At 42.1% G+C, this 13,366-nt stretch overlaps 1 protein-coding gene across 1 annotated transcript in view; it reads left to right on the forward strand.

Annotated features, from left to right (window-relative positions):
* cacna1db (calcium channel, voltage-dependent, L type, alpha 1D subunit, b) overlaps positions 1-12,147 on the forward strand; it is a 67,316-nt gene extending 55,169 nt beyond the window's left edge. The window contains exons 31-44 of the mRNA XM_030783997.1: positions 1-109; positions 310-437; positions 607-703; positions 1,881-1,983; positions 2,476-2,577; positions 4,714-4,847; positions 6,082-6,198; positions 6,736-7,100; positions 8,934-8,960; positions 9,563-9,706; positions 9,823-9,986; positions 10,677-10,798; positions 11,013-11,351; positions 11,860-12,147. The exon at positions 1-109 is cut by the window's left edge and continues 51 nt beyond it. Coding sequence (XP_030639857.1) covers positions 1-109; positions 310-437; positions 607-703; positions 1,881-1,983; positions 2,476-2,577; positions 4,714-4,847; positions 6,082-6,198; positions 6,736-7,100; positions 8,934-8,960; positions 9,563-9,706; positions 9,823-9,986; positions 10,677-10,798; positions 11,013-11,351; positions 11,860-12,147 — 2,239 coding nt within the window. The remainder of the gene's footprint in view (positions 110-309; positions 438-606; positions 704-1,880; positions 1,984-2,475; positions 2,578-4,713; positions 4,848-6,081; positions 6,199-6,735; positions 7,101-8,933; positions 8,961-9,562; positions 9,707-9,822; positions 9,987-10,676; positions 10,799-11,012; positions 11,352-11,859) is intronic.
* The last annotated feature ends 1,219 nt before the right edge of the window (positions 12,148-13,366 follow it).

Here is a 13,366-nt window from a genome sequence, read left to right on the forward strand (position 1 = left end):
GAAGCTGTGTGACTCGGAGTCTGAATACAACCCTGGAGAGGAGAAGACATGCGGCAGTGGATTTGCCATCGTTTACTTCATCAGTTTCTACATGCTCTGTGCTTTTCTGGTTTGTACACACACACACACACACACACATACACACACACACAGAGTCTTACCATTATTTTCAACTTTTTATTTGTCATGGTTTTTAAGGCACTAACATACATGCACTGAACACACCCAAATAATATAATATAATATAATATAATATAATATAATATAATATAATATAATATGATATAATATAATTGATTTCTGCTTTAGATCATAAATTTGTTTGTTGCTGTCATCATGGACAACTTTGACTATCTGACTCGTGATTGGTCAATTCTGGGACCTCATCATTTGGATGAATTCAAGAGGATCTGGTCTGAATATGATCCTGAGGCCAAGTGAGTTTGCACGCACACGCACACACACACACACACACACCCACATTCGCATGTTCAAACATCTACACATATGTACTCACCTGTGCCATTTAGGTAGCATATACATACACACTCAACTGAGATGAAGTTTCTGTGTGTGTGTGTGTGTGTGTGTGTGTTATTCTCTCAGGGGTAGGATTAAGCACCTGGATGTGGTTACCCTATTACGCAGGATCCAGCCTCCTCTGGGTTTTGGCAAGCTGTGTCCCCACAGAGTCGCCTGCAAGGTGTGTGGGGGTGTGTTTCAATACACACTTATACAGCCATCTACCTTGTGCATTTTACACACACAAACTGCCTGCAATTATTCATGCAAACATAGCTTCACCCTCCATTTGAGAAATGCACACATTAAAACACTTGTATAGATACACATGAGAAATAGGCTACATTATTTCTTCTCCTCCTCTGGTTTAAATGCCCTAAGACATACACAGTTATGCAGACATTCAGTGGGCTTTGTGGTTAGGACACATTTAATGGAGCTACAGGCCCTTAGGCACCATTAGTTTTTTTATTTTTTATTTTTGCCTACATTTATTCATTTCCAGACGCTTTTATCCAAGGCGCCTTCCAATACAGGCAGAGTACAAAACAATACAAATAGCCATTGAAGAGCTGATTGTTACATAAGTGCCACCACCAAGTTCATTATCAGGCTAGACACACACACACGCAAGTAAATAACAGAGTGAGATACAAGTGATATAGACTCACAGAGTCATATGCAGAGTATCCCAGTTAATTGCTAGATTAAGCTACATCATGAAAAGAGTCAGTGCTCATAGGTCAGTATAGGCAGAGGTGCTGAGTGGAACACAGTGATAAGTAGTGCATTAGAGGACAGAGTCGTTGGGGTGGTAGGTAGGGGTCGAGTATAGAAGGGTGATTTAGTTAGTGGTTTGTGGAGTTAAGGGTTCCACAGAAACGAGGAGTCTTAAGGCTCTTCTTAAAGATTGCAAGGGAGTCAGCAAAGCAGATGGAGAGGGCAGCTTGTTCCAGCATCCAGGAACCACACACACACAAGGAGTCCAGTCACTGTGGGACTGTGGAATCACCAAACACTGTTGCTTTGCGGCGCGTAGCGGGCGAGAGGGAACTTAGGTCTTAATAAATGAACCAGTCCATGGAGGAGCAGTTCCACTGGTTGATTTGGAAGCCCAGCATCAGGGACATAAACTTAATGCAGGCAGTTATAAGGAGCCAGTGGAGGGAAATGAGAAGTGATGTGTACCTGTATTGGTTTACAGAAGATCAGGCATGCAGTGGCATTTTGAATCCTCTGGAGGGGTCTAGTAGCACATGCTGGCTACTATATTTGAAATATTTGATGTATATGTAGGACTGAGAGGCCATTTTTTTGTTTGTTGATTTGTGTCTGTCTGGTCCTCGTGTCTCCTCCAGAGGCTGGTAGCTATGAACATGCCTTTGAACAGCGATGGTACAGTCATGTTTAACGCTACACTCTTCGCCCTGGTCAGAACCGCACTGAAGATCAAGACAGAAGGTTTGAGAGTTGTTCTCACTGAATGTTTAATTACAGAAAGTCATCTGATCTCTCTCTCTCTCTCTCTCTCTCTCTCTCTCTCTCTCTCTCCCTCTCTCTCTCTTTCCCTTTCTGAAGCTCAAATGTGAATTTACTGTCCATGACAAGCAATACCTGCTCTTGCCACCAGGGGTCGATAGAGGCCCACTGTCTGAGTTGTTAAGTACAATTTGCAGTTTACAATTTGGCATTTATGAGATGCTTTTAACCAACGCAACTTACAATAAGTGCATCATTCAGATTGAATTACCCCATAAGCGAAAGATCACAATAAGACTGTAGATTAATTACCCTCAGTATCACACTCCTGGAATTCTGTGACAATAAACGCTAAATAAATAAACAAGACCTGCGACATAGAGACAAGGTTAGTACCATTTTTTTTGTGTGTATGTGTGACATAGAAATGGAGGTTAGGCAGTTGTAATGCTGTAATTCTGTCATTCTTTTTAGGGAACCTGGAGCAAGCTAATGAGGAACTGAGAGCTGTAATTAAAAAGATCTGGAAGAGAACCAGCTTAAAGTTACTGGACCAAGTAGTGCCCCCAGCAGGAGGTCAGTAAAGAGTGCGCACACAGACACAAACACACACACACTCACACACAGTTCTAAAGCAAACATTCCAAAATCATCTTTTTGCTATGAATTAGAGTAATCATTACTGTGGAATGACATTTCTGATCCAAGAAGACACTCATGGGCTAGATATCTCCAGGGTATATTTATGTGAGCGACTAAAATTCCATTTCTTTTAGGCGCTAGATATTTGCATATGCGTGGATGCTGTTTTCCTCAGAACAGCTGCGTCAGTGTTATTGATTTTCCAAATAACACACACCTTCTCAGCGGTGATCTCATGAACCGCAAACATGTTCCTGGAAAACTGTCAGGGCAGCTATTGCATCGTCTCAGGCATTTGGAAGTCAAAGCCTGAGATTTAAAAGATAATCTGTGTTTGCATATTGGCTTAACAGAGGTTGTGTGACATCTGAGTTTCCTTACCTCTTTCTTTCCAAACAGAACACCTTCTGTTCTCTCTCTCTCTCACATATGCACACACGCACACACACTACACTGTGAAGCATTTATATGTGAAGCATTGTAGCTGACACTTTACAGCTCGTTTTAGTCAACGGTAAAGCTAGAGTTAGAGCCTTGTTTGTGTTGTATAAGTGCTGTATTGTATTAGCTGTGCATTGGTGCTCTGTGCATTGTTTTACAACATTGACACACGTGGATCTGGGCTCTTCTGTTTTGTTCTTTTGCCATTCTACCCTGACCTGTGGCTGTTGTGTGTTTTGTCCCTGTTCTATGATGGCGTCCTAGTGTTTGCCTGACTGTTACTTGCATGCTGGTAAAACTGTAGTGTTAAGTAACTAATGCTTGTTTTTCTGAGCTGTTCTCCTCCACAGCCTCTGTCTCTTTTCTTCTCTCTCAGCTTGTGCTTTCAGTGTTTCACTCATTCTGTCCTTGCTTTGCTGAGTTATCTGAAGCAGTTTTGCATTAGACTGGTGGCATGGGAATGGTTACCTACGTCTCCTAGCTCTGTCCTCTTAAGTGCTTTTAACTGATGCACACACATGAAGACACAGGTGCAGGCACACACACACACATGCAAGCACACACTCACACACACACACCAGCACAGATACACTTGTACATGCATTTTGTCTAAGCTGCTTGTGAGCTCTTAATAGACTGTAGAGGTGTTGCTACCGCTTAGCTGCACTCTGTTAACAGCAAAGAGCAGCCAGTCACAAAAAAGAAGTATGTATCAGTGCAAAGAAATCTATGCATTGCTCACTCTCCTTCCACCCTTGGCTGCTAGCATTGCTACAATAGAGCGTATTTAGACATATTTAGACAATGTCCATGCCTACAGTTTAAGCCAGAATAATGTTACAATGTGTGCCTGATCCCGAGACATAGAGAAAGGGGGAGAGAGAGAGAGAGAGAGAGAGAGAGAGAGAGAGAGGAGATTTTCAAGTTGGATGACACACAGAGACATAAATGGATAGAATGTTCAGTTTTCTTCATGTTTACGTGTGCCGGATATTTGCAAATAATTATCCTCCATTGCCACAACGGGCAATCCAAAAACCACTGTAAATGAGTTTAGATGACGCTATTTGGAGCTAGACATTTCTGTCAGAGTACTGAACATGATCATGTGGAATGCACAGGTGACTGAGGAGGGTTTGAGTGAATGTGTAAATGGAGAGTCCAACATTCACGGCTAATCTAGCAGCGTAATAAACTGGTGGAGAGAACCTTTTTAGGTCAGAAGCATTGCCTCTGCAGGAATAAAGCACAGACTTGATTTTACTGTGTGGTGAACTTTAAATGGCTTAGTTTTCCATTCAACTCACATATCTGGGGAAAAAAACCATTTTTGTGAATTAGCTTGTGTCTTTAAATGTGTGAGTCTCACATTTTGAGGTGATTACCTTCCTCAGAAGGATCCCAGAAGGTTGTACCTCGCGCGTGAGAATGCCAGGGCAGTGTATGTACGACAAGACATATCAAACTTTTACAGTATGTCCTTACCATGCATGTCACATGTCGTTGCCTGATACTGTGCTGCACACCAAAGGTGTTATTTATCGGAGCGTTGGGGTAGGGTGGGAATCAGAAGAGACAGGCTCTTGAGGATGGAAGAGGCATTAGTCTTTGTGTGATCTGTGCACCCAGATGACGAGGTGACAGTGGGGAAGTTCTATGCCACCTTCCTGATACAAGACTACTTCAGAAAATTCAAAAAACGCAAAGAGCTCGGCCTGGTGGGAAGACGCGCTGGCAGTTTCAACACCACCATCGCGCTGCAGGTGAGAAGACCTCTCTGGCCTGTGGAACTCACACCGGCTCTGTCTGCCGTAACCGCTCACGTCAGACAGAGCGTGTCATTACTGTCATGATAGTTTTTCCATTTCAGAATTTCATTCCCCTGGATTTAGCCATCCACAATCAAAAAACATGCAAAGAATAAGAAAAATGCAAAAGCAACCAAGAAATGCAGGAAATAATCTACGGCAAACAATTGTAAGAAAAGAAGGTGGGACAAGGTGATGTCAAACTGATGCATGGCTTATTCCTCAGCTGCTTAGTGAAACGTTTCCTCTCCAAAGAGCAGTTCAAAGTTATTTCTAAGCTATTTTGTACATTTCTGTTTCATTACAGAAAAATTAAAGGAAGAAAGAAAAATGCATGAATTAAAGAATGAATGAACAAAATGCAAATTGAAAGAAGCAATTTAAGAATGAAGCAAAGAAACAATTTAAGAATGAACGCTTTTTTTCCTTTTTAATTATTCATTTTTTAACTTCCATGTTTAAGTTCCACAAACATCTAAAGACAGATTAAGTCACTGAGTGAGCAGGCAGTTCCGTGGAACAGATAGCATCATCCAAAAGGTGTCCAAGATATGTTTTCTTCTGTGGTATGTGAGATCTTCAAAGAGCGAGGATGCTTGTCTTTGTCTTGACTCAATGCCAAGGCAAATGTTGCCTCGACCAAATAAGGCAAAATCTGTCTCAACCAAAGAGGTGCTTTAGGCAAAACGCTATTTGTGACATTATCAGATCAAATGGAAAGAAAATGTGAACATTTGTGAACACAAAGCATACTTCACATGTGAAAAAACACTGTCCATAAATACACCACAGCTTCGATGACGCGCAGTAGACTAAAAAACCTCTTTCTCAAACCTGTATTTGGTAACCTGAATCTGGTGATGCAGAAATGATTTTTGTCTATTTCTGTAATTATAGGAGAAGAGTAGTGACACGTGTTTCCATCTCTCAGCCTATGCCTTCTCTCCAAGAATGTCTTGCCTGTGAGAATAGTTATGAAGCCTTAGTGTTGTGGTAAAAGCCCTTGAACAAAATGTTTTGTTTTAAAAATGCAGCCAATCAACTTATCACTCCAAACTGCTCAACACCCAACTATGGTGGAGTTACCTTTATTTGGGAATGTCTCTATATTTGTGTGTGTGTGTATGAGTGTGTGTTAAAGATCATGCACCCTGTCTATCTCTGAGCTGCTCTCCATTGGTCATTGCAGGCCGGTCTCCGCACACTCCACGATATTGGCCCAGAGATTCGTCGAGCGATATCATGTGACCTGCAAGACGAGGAGCTGGTAGACTTTAACCCAGAAGAAGAAGATGAGATATACAGGGTAAAAAGCTAATCTAGGCCTAATTAGGGCAAATTATTGAACTAAAATTCCTAAACCACTTAAACCAGTGCAAGCTGTTGTCAACACAGCCTGCCAACACAAGTAATTAGTGAGTCAAGAAGGAGGAAACACTTATGACTAAGCAGGAAAAATTCAGCCTCTAGGTAATTGCAAACAGGTCATCCTTCCTATTACTGTCATTAAAATGAATTTATGTTGTTGAAAATGTCAGTGTTGATTGCAGTATTCAGACATGTCCATTTTTTTTCTCTGATTCCAGGTAAATAAATTAGTACAGATGGCATACAGTAGTCAAACACCAAGCCCTTAGTGCTGTTTACTTACCAACCTAAATACCTGAGAATGACATATGACAAAGCTCTTCTCTCTTTGTTGACATTACTCGTAGCAGAAGGAAAACCCTGACCTTTGTCAATTTTTAACCGTAGATGCCAGCAACTGCTTTTAATCAGTTCCGTTGCTGTATCGTGGTGTGACGCTGTTTTCTTAGACTCGATTTCTCTCTGTCTCTCCCAGAGGAATGGTGGACTTTTTGGGAACCATCTCAACCATGTGAATGGGGACCACAGAGGCCCTGTCCTCTTGACCAATGTCACGCAAAGGCCCTTGCAAGTCTTGTCACCTCCTTACTATGCCCAGATGGAGCCTCTCCCCCATCCACTCTACAACACAAATCAGGACCCCCACCCAAACCCTGACTTCTCCTACCACAGGTCATCCAAGCCTTCCAATACCAACCTAAACAATGCCAACGTGCCAACAAGCGGTGGGCAGAGATGGCCCCTCCCAGACCGGCTGTCTGACGGCAGAATGTCCTCCCTGGGTTCCTACCTCAACCTCAGGAGCGATGGAGAATCTCACCTGAAATCTCCTTTCAGAAGGTGAGAAAAAGAAGGAAAGGGAGAGAGGCAGACAGAGGGAGTTTTATATGTCAGTCTCCTTGTGACATGTGCTCGTTTGAGGTGGCCAGAATCTCCCTTTTTCTTCTTTTTTTTTTCTTCTTCTTTTTTGTGAAAGTGGGACCAAGTGGCTCTGGAGTTCAATGATTTTTTTAAAATTGGTTATGAGGACTTTCATCGCATTCTCAGCTCATCAGTTTGATGATATCTAATCACTCAGCACATCACTCCAATCCAGCAAACTCAGCACTTGGCTGGCCTGCATTAAGAATGTTACAAAATCAGTTCAGACGGTCAAAGGTTATAATGACTGCCCAAACAGTAAACTGTCTCCTTTATCTGCTCAGATTGAGTAATGTATCCCCAACTGTCTTTTCAAACCCTTCTCATATCTCACCGCTTATCTAGCCCCACATTTCAGACACATATCATTAGAGTCTGCAGAAGTAAAAAGCAAGATGTCAGTTTGAGGGACTTTTTCCTTACTGATGTTGTAGTGAACTCTGAAGCAGTCTCTCTCTCTCTCTCTCTCTCTCTCTCTCTCTCTCTCTTTGTCTCTCTCTCCCTCTCTGTCTCTCTCTGTCTCTCCCTTTTTCTCTCTTTCTCCCTCTCTCTCTCTCCCTCCCTCTCTCTCTCTCTCTCTCTCTCTCTGTCTGTCTCGGTTCTTTATAGCCATGCATGGAGACAAGCCATTATTTGCACTCTGTAGATGGGTAACTAAGGAGACATAGTGTCAGAAACCTTTTAAAGGAATGTAATAACTGCAATAACATTGTATCACATGACTGTGTACAGTGAGAACTGCCTTGCTTGCACCACACAGTTGAGGGAAAGGTTATATTCCCACACAGTATGACCGTCCCAACCGTCTTATTGATTCACAAGAAGTACATGCTTGACTGAACCCTTCAGAACCTCACAAACCTGGTTCAAAGTCAGATCCACCTGACAAAGAAATGCAACTAAAAAATTAAATAAAACAACAGGGGAGGTTGTTGTCAAAGTGAAACAGGAGACCTGCCAAGCAGACCACTGCTATCAGTGAAATGGATCTCTTTATTAACGATAAGATAACAGGCTTTGGCTCTGCGACAAATCAACAGTCTGCCTTGCCAAACAAGAGAAATTATGCCAAAGTTTGTCACTGCCCAGGTAGTTGAAACATAAAGAGTTTAGCAGCGTTCTTGTCCAGTTTGCTTTTTAACTATCTCCCAGCGCTGGGCTGAACACAGCAGTGTGTCTTCAATGTCTGTCATGGATAACTATTGGTAACTGTAAGACTTGGGGCTTCTCTAACCAACAAAACCTCCATAACCCTGTTCACTGGTGCAGAGAGCTGTTTGTATGGAGGTCAGTGAGAGCCAGTGCAACTCATTTATCCCCTTTCACACTTTCAGAGAACTGTAGTCTTGCTTGTGTGCTTTATTTTTTTAGATGCAAATTGATAAATCCATAAACAAGTGCATGCATACATGCATAAAAACATAATGACTTTTGAGTATTTTCTGAATATAATTATTTATGAGTGTATGGTAGTCGTTGACTCAATTCTTTGATTTTTTTTTTTATTTATTGTTTTGAATGAAACCTTATAAGAAGATGTAAGGTTGTGTTTAACGAGTATGAGTAAGCTGCTTGGAAAACCACTTTTTGTTGCCTGTTTGTTGCTTGATTTTATGAACTGTTAAATTCTGCTGTCTGACTAACGTTTGTGAGACAGTCATCGTGTTGTATCTGTCCCCTCATTTCCTTTTGTCTCTTTCATTCAACCATCTATCCATCCATCCCTCTCTGCTCTGGATACCGCTGGGACAGACCGCGCTACTATGAAGCCTATGTTAGGTATACTGTTTAATCTGGCTGTTATAATCTACTATAATCTCGATGTTACAATCTCACCATGGATGTTGCATTTGGCTGTGTTTTCTCATAGAATCAGCCCACTGCTGTACAGAGGACACCCTGGGTGTTCATAGGCTTTAAGCAACATAAAGCAAAAATGTACTCTTTTGTCTGGGCCAACGAGTTGTCATAAAACCACAGTGGCGAACCATGCCTATCAGATCTGGGCCTTCTGTGCCGTGCCCCCCAACACAAAACTACTCAAATGCGCAGTGCATGCACAGAAAGCAACAGAGACAAGTCGGCGTAACGCTTAATATTAAAGCTAAGCAACACAGAGATGATTTTATTCATATTATGTATCCATTTTATTTACATTTTATTTAATTATAGAATTAACCAGATGCGTTTTTTTTTTTTTTTCGTCTGAGGATTTCAGGGTCTTCTCTAAATACCTTGAAGGCGCTGATGGTTCGCCACTGTAAAACCATTAGGGGACCTGTAGTACATGACTGATGGCTGTTGCAACATCTTTCTGAGGGTCTTAGAAATATAAGAATGTGGAAGCAGAGCTGACTCTGTGACTCTCTGGCTATACTCAGGTCAGACTCGGCAGCTGGTTGCTACCCCACCATCCGCAGAGAGGATTCCGACCACAGTGATGTGAGTGATGAGGAGCGTGCTTCAGGAGAGTACTACAGTGGGGAGGAGTTTCAGGAAGAAGACTACATGTTGCCTGGAGACAGGTATCGCCAGGGGTGAGGATGTCGATACCAGGATAGTTTCTTTACAAATCGAAAGAAGCACAGGCTAGTCAAAGTTATACACCTCCTTCCTATCTCTTGTCTGTTCATTCTTAAAGGAGGTCACACAGGGAATATCAAGACACTTTTAGTGAGTTTGACCCAGAGACACCCAAAGGCTACCATCACCCTGAGTGTTGCTATGACGACGACCAGGAGCAACCCATTTTCCAGGAAATCAAAAGATCCCCAAAGAGACGACTGCTCCTGTCCACTCCGCAGGGTGGGTTACACTCTGTCAATTATTTGCATGCCTAGTTCAAAACCTGTTTGACAGCACTGTATAATTCCAAAATTAGATTCAGTAGGCAATTTGTAGGGAGATGAGGGGGGATACCATCCCCCTTGTTAGCAAAATGACCAAAATGCATCCCCCTTGTTAACCTGCTATCTCCCTATATAATCTATAGAGTAGTGTCAGTGACCATAGGGACATCCCCCTGTTAAAAAATAACATACCACCTTCTGATTCCATTCTATTACTTTTCCATTAATTTGGTAGAAAATGATACATGTAACATAACACATACTGCCACAACATTAATGTCTTGGCACCATAAAACAGCAGCCAACAAAAACAGATTCATATCTAATCTTCTTTCCATTGAAGAAGATTCATATTTGATCTTATTTTCATCAAAAGGACGTCAATGTAAACCTCATTGTGACACCGATTTATGAGTAATATTTTTGTCAAAGTGTCTAAGCCGGATGACATATGTATGAGAGAGCATCAGACCCCTCAGAGCAGTCAAGAGTTTACGCCCGAGGCATAAACACAGTCAGGCCTTATTCTTAGTGAGGCATTTCTTATTTTCATTTGTTCTTCCTAATGTTGAAAACTTTGTTTAGACAAGTCTGTGTTGAAGCTAAAGTGTTTTTCCTTAATGAGCCTTTTTTTCCCACGCTCTAGCTCACCACAAAGCCAGCTTCAACTTCGAATGTCTGCGGAGACAGAATAGTGAGGACGAAATCCCACTCTCCCCGTCATGTCACCAATGCACAGCACTACCTCTGCAGCTAATGCAGCATCAGGTACAACTAACACATGTACATGCACGCACACACACACACACACATATTTACATTTAAATATATGTATACATCTCCCAAATCTTTTTCAGGAGATCACTTTGGCAATGAGGGTTGTTGACAAGTCGTTCTTTGACTTGTGTATGTTGCTAGGAGCAACTGTACTTGTCTTGAATTTGGTTGGTCAACTTCTGACCTTTCTTTTCTGGTCACCCAGGTGATGGCAGTGGCTGGGCTAGACTCTAGCCATACCCGACTTTCTCCGACACGCTCAGTTTGCTCCTGGGCCACCTCACCTGCCACGTCCCCATCCTACGCCCCTCTGATCCAGGTAGACTGGCACGGCGTGCCACCCAGCAGCAGCAGCAGCCCTGCCACCATCAGGCACAGCTCCTGGTACTCCCAGGGCCCAGGTCGACCCTCTAGGACAAACTCCCTCTCCCCTGCCTTACACAGACCCAGCCGCATGCACTCCTCCACGCACCTGCAGATCCCAGCAGAGTACCCAAGCCAGCAACTCCAGAAGACTGGCAGCGCTAACAGCTTGGTGGAGGCGGTGAGTACCTGTCGCACACAAGAAGGTTTGTTTTTTGTCTGCCAGTCTGTATCTGTTTCCTGTTAGTTTGTATTAGCTTATTTACAAAGGTCTTCAAAAGCATCCTCTCTCTTTGCCTCCTCTATTCCATTCTCTAAATACGGACCATGAGGATGAAAGCAAAGTGCTGGTCACTTTGTCAAGACTTTGTTCGTATTCATGCAGTCTTCACCGAGGAAATCAGGATCAGCACGGTAGTCTATATGAAGGAGCTTAGATAAGGAATGCAGATTTCTTTTCTTTAATCCAGTGGTGCTCATGAATTGTTTAGAGATTATAGTTAGTGAGAGAGGTGATGAGGGAGAAGATGAACAGAGCAGAAGTTGCTTCAGCTTTCTTTCTAAGGAGTACTCTTAAAACAAAAATAATGACACTGCATTGACCGAGGTTAACTGTGCCAAGCAAAGCCTTGTGTAGTCAAGGAAGCCAAGGAGGCATGGTTCATTTCTTTTGTCCTTTCTGCCTTCAGGTGTTGATATCGGAGGGGCTGGGAAAGTATGCAAAAGACCCAAAATTCGTGGCAGCGACGAAACACGAGATTGCTGACGCTTGTGAGCTGACCATCGATGAGATGGAGAGTGCGGCCAGCACACTGCTGAATGGCACCATGGGTAACGGGGAGGCGTCAGACTGCACGGGCATGCCCAGCGGCAACAGGGAACGTAATCTTCAAGACTACAGTGACGAGGAGGCGGAGCAAGGCAGCAAATACGAGGAAGACTTGACAGATGAGATGATATGCATAACAACTTTATAGCATTTGCAAAAAAATGAATAAACAAATAATAATAATAAATAAGTAAATACATGATAACAAACAAACAAAACCTCAGACAAACCACCATGCCCTCCTCATTCTCAAAAACAAACAAAACAAGAAACAAAACAAAATTAATATAGTGCCTTTTTTTTTTTTTTTTGAGAAGAGGAGGAACTGAAGGATCTCTATGGGCTGACAGAAGACCCAAACCCGCCGAAACTAATGAATGCACAGGGACTTGGTTTGGATCTAGATGTGAGATACTTGTGCTTTGGAGTTTGTGTTCCAGCATGTGGGTGTTGTACTCTCTGGAAGGTACAAACCTGTTTGTTTCTGAGGGGAGGAGCCTTTTTGCACCTCTTGGCAGCCTTTCAGCTCACATATCAGCCAATCCCATCTCCTGCTGCAGCCATAGTCCTTTCCACCGCCTTACCCCTGTGCAACATGAGGAGTGAACTAAAGTTTTCAATGCATGTCAGATAAAACAAAAACAAACAAACATCCCCACTGCCAGTCATTTCCATCTGTCTGTGTAGAAAGTCTGGCAGTACTAAAAAAAAAAAGAGAAATCATAAATGTTTTCACATTTTCTCAAACTTGAAAGACAAACCTGTTTGACAGCACTGTTGTTGCTGTTGGGGGGGGGTTTGGAAAAAGAAGAAAAAAAACATTCCACAGAGATAGATAAAGCCAGCCAGGTTGGCAGGATTTAAGTCATATAGTAGATCATAATTGTATTTTCTTTGTAGAGACAGTTTAAAAGGTTGAAATAAAGGACTTTGTATAGAAATAATTAATATATTTTGTTAATAAAAGACCTAAGTCAGGTTATAGTAATGTCCTCCATTTGATTGTGGAACAGCTGTGTGTTACTAAACTAGAGTAAGGTTATATAGAATTATCTATGGGGTTTTTTTTTTATAGAATTATGTTTGTCTTTGTGCTGCTGACTTTTTGAAGAATTGAGTAATCAAACCAAGGATGGTTTAAACCAATGTGAATTTATAATGTACATGATATGCAAAAAAATCACACTTCCTCTTGGTAGTATAAAATTTTTAACCTATGTTTTTTTGTGTCAAAACTGACATAAGCACAGAGAGTACTCCACAGCCTGGTTCAGATCAGCAATGACACATCTTGAACGAGAACTGTCATTTTAAAAGTTCCAAACAAAATCATATTTCACCAGGAAATCATGGGGGAATTCATTTCT

The sequence above is a fragment of the Chanos chanos genome, chromosome 9 (genome assembly GCF_902362185.1).
Source record: "Chanos chanos chromosome 9, fChaCha1.1, whole genome shotgun sequence".
Lineage (NCBI taxonomy): Eukaryota > Metazoa > Chordata > Actinopteri > Gonorynchiformes > Chanidae > Chanos > Chanos chanos.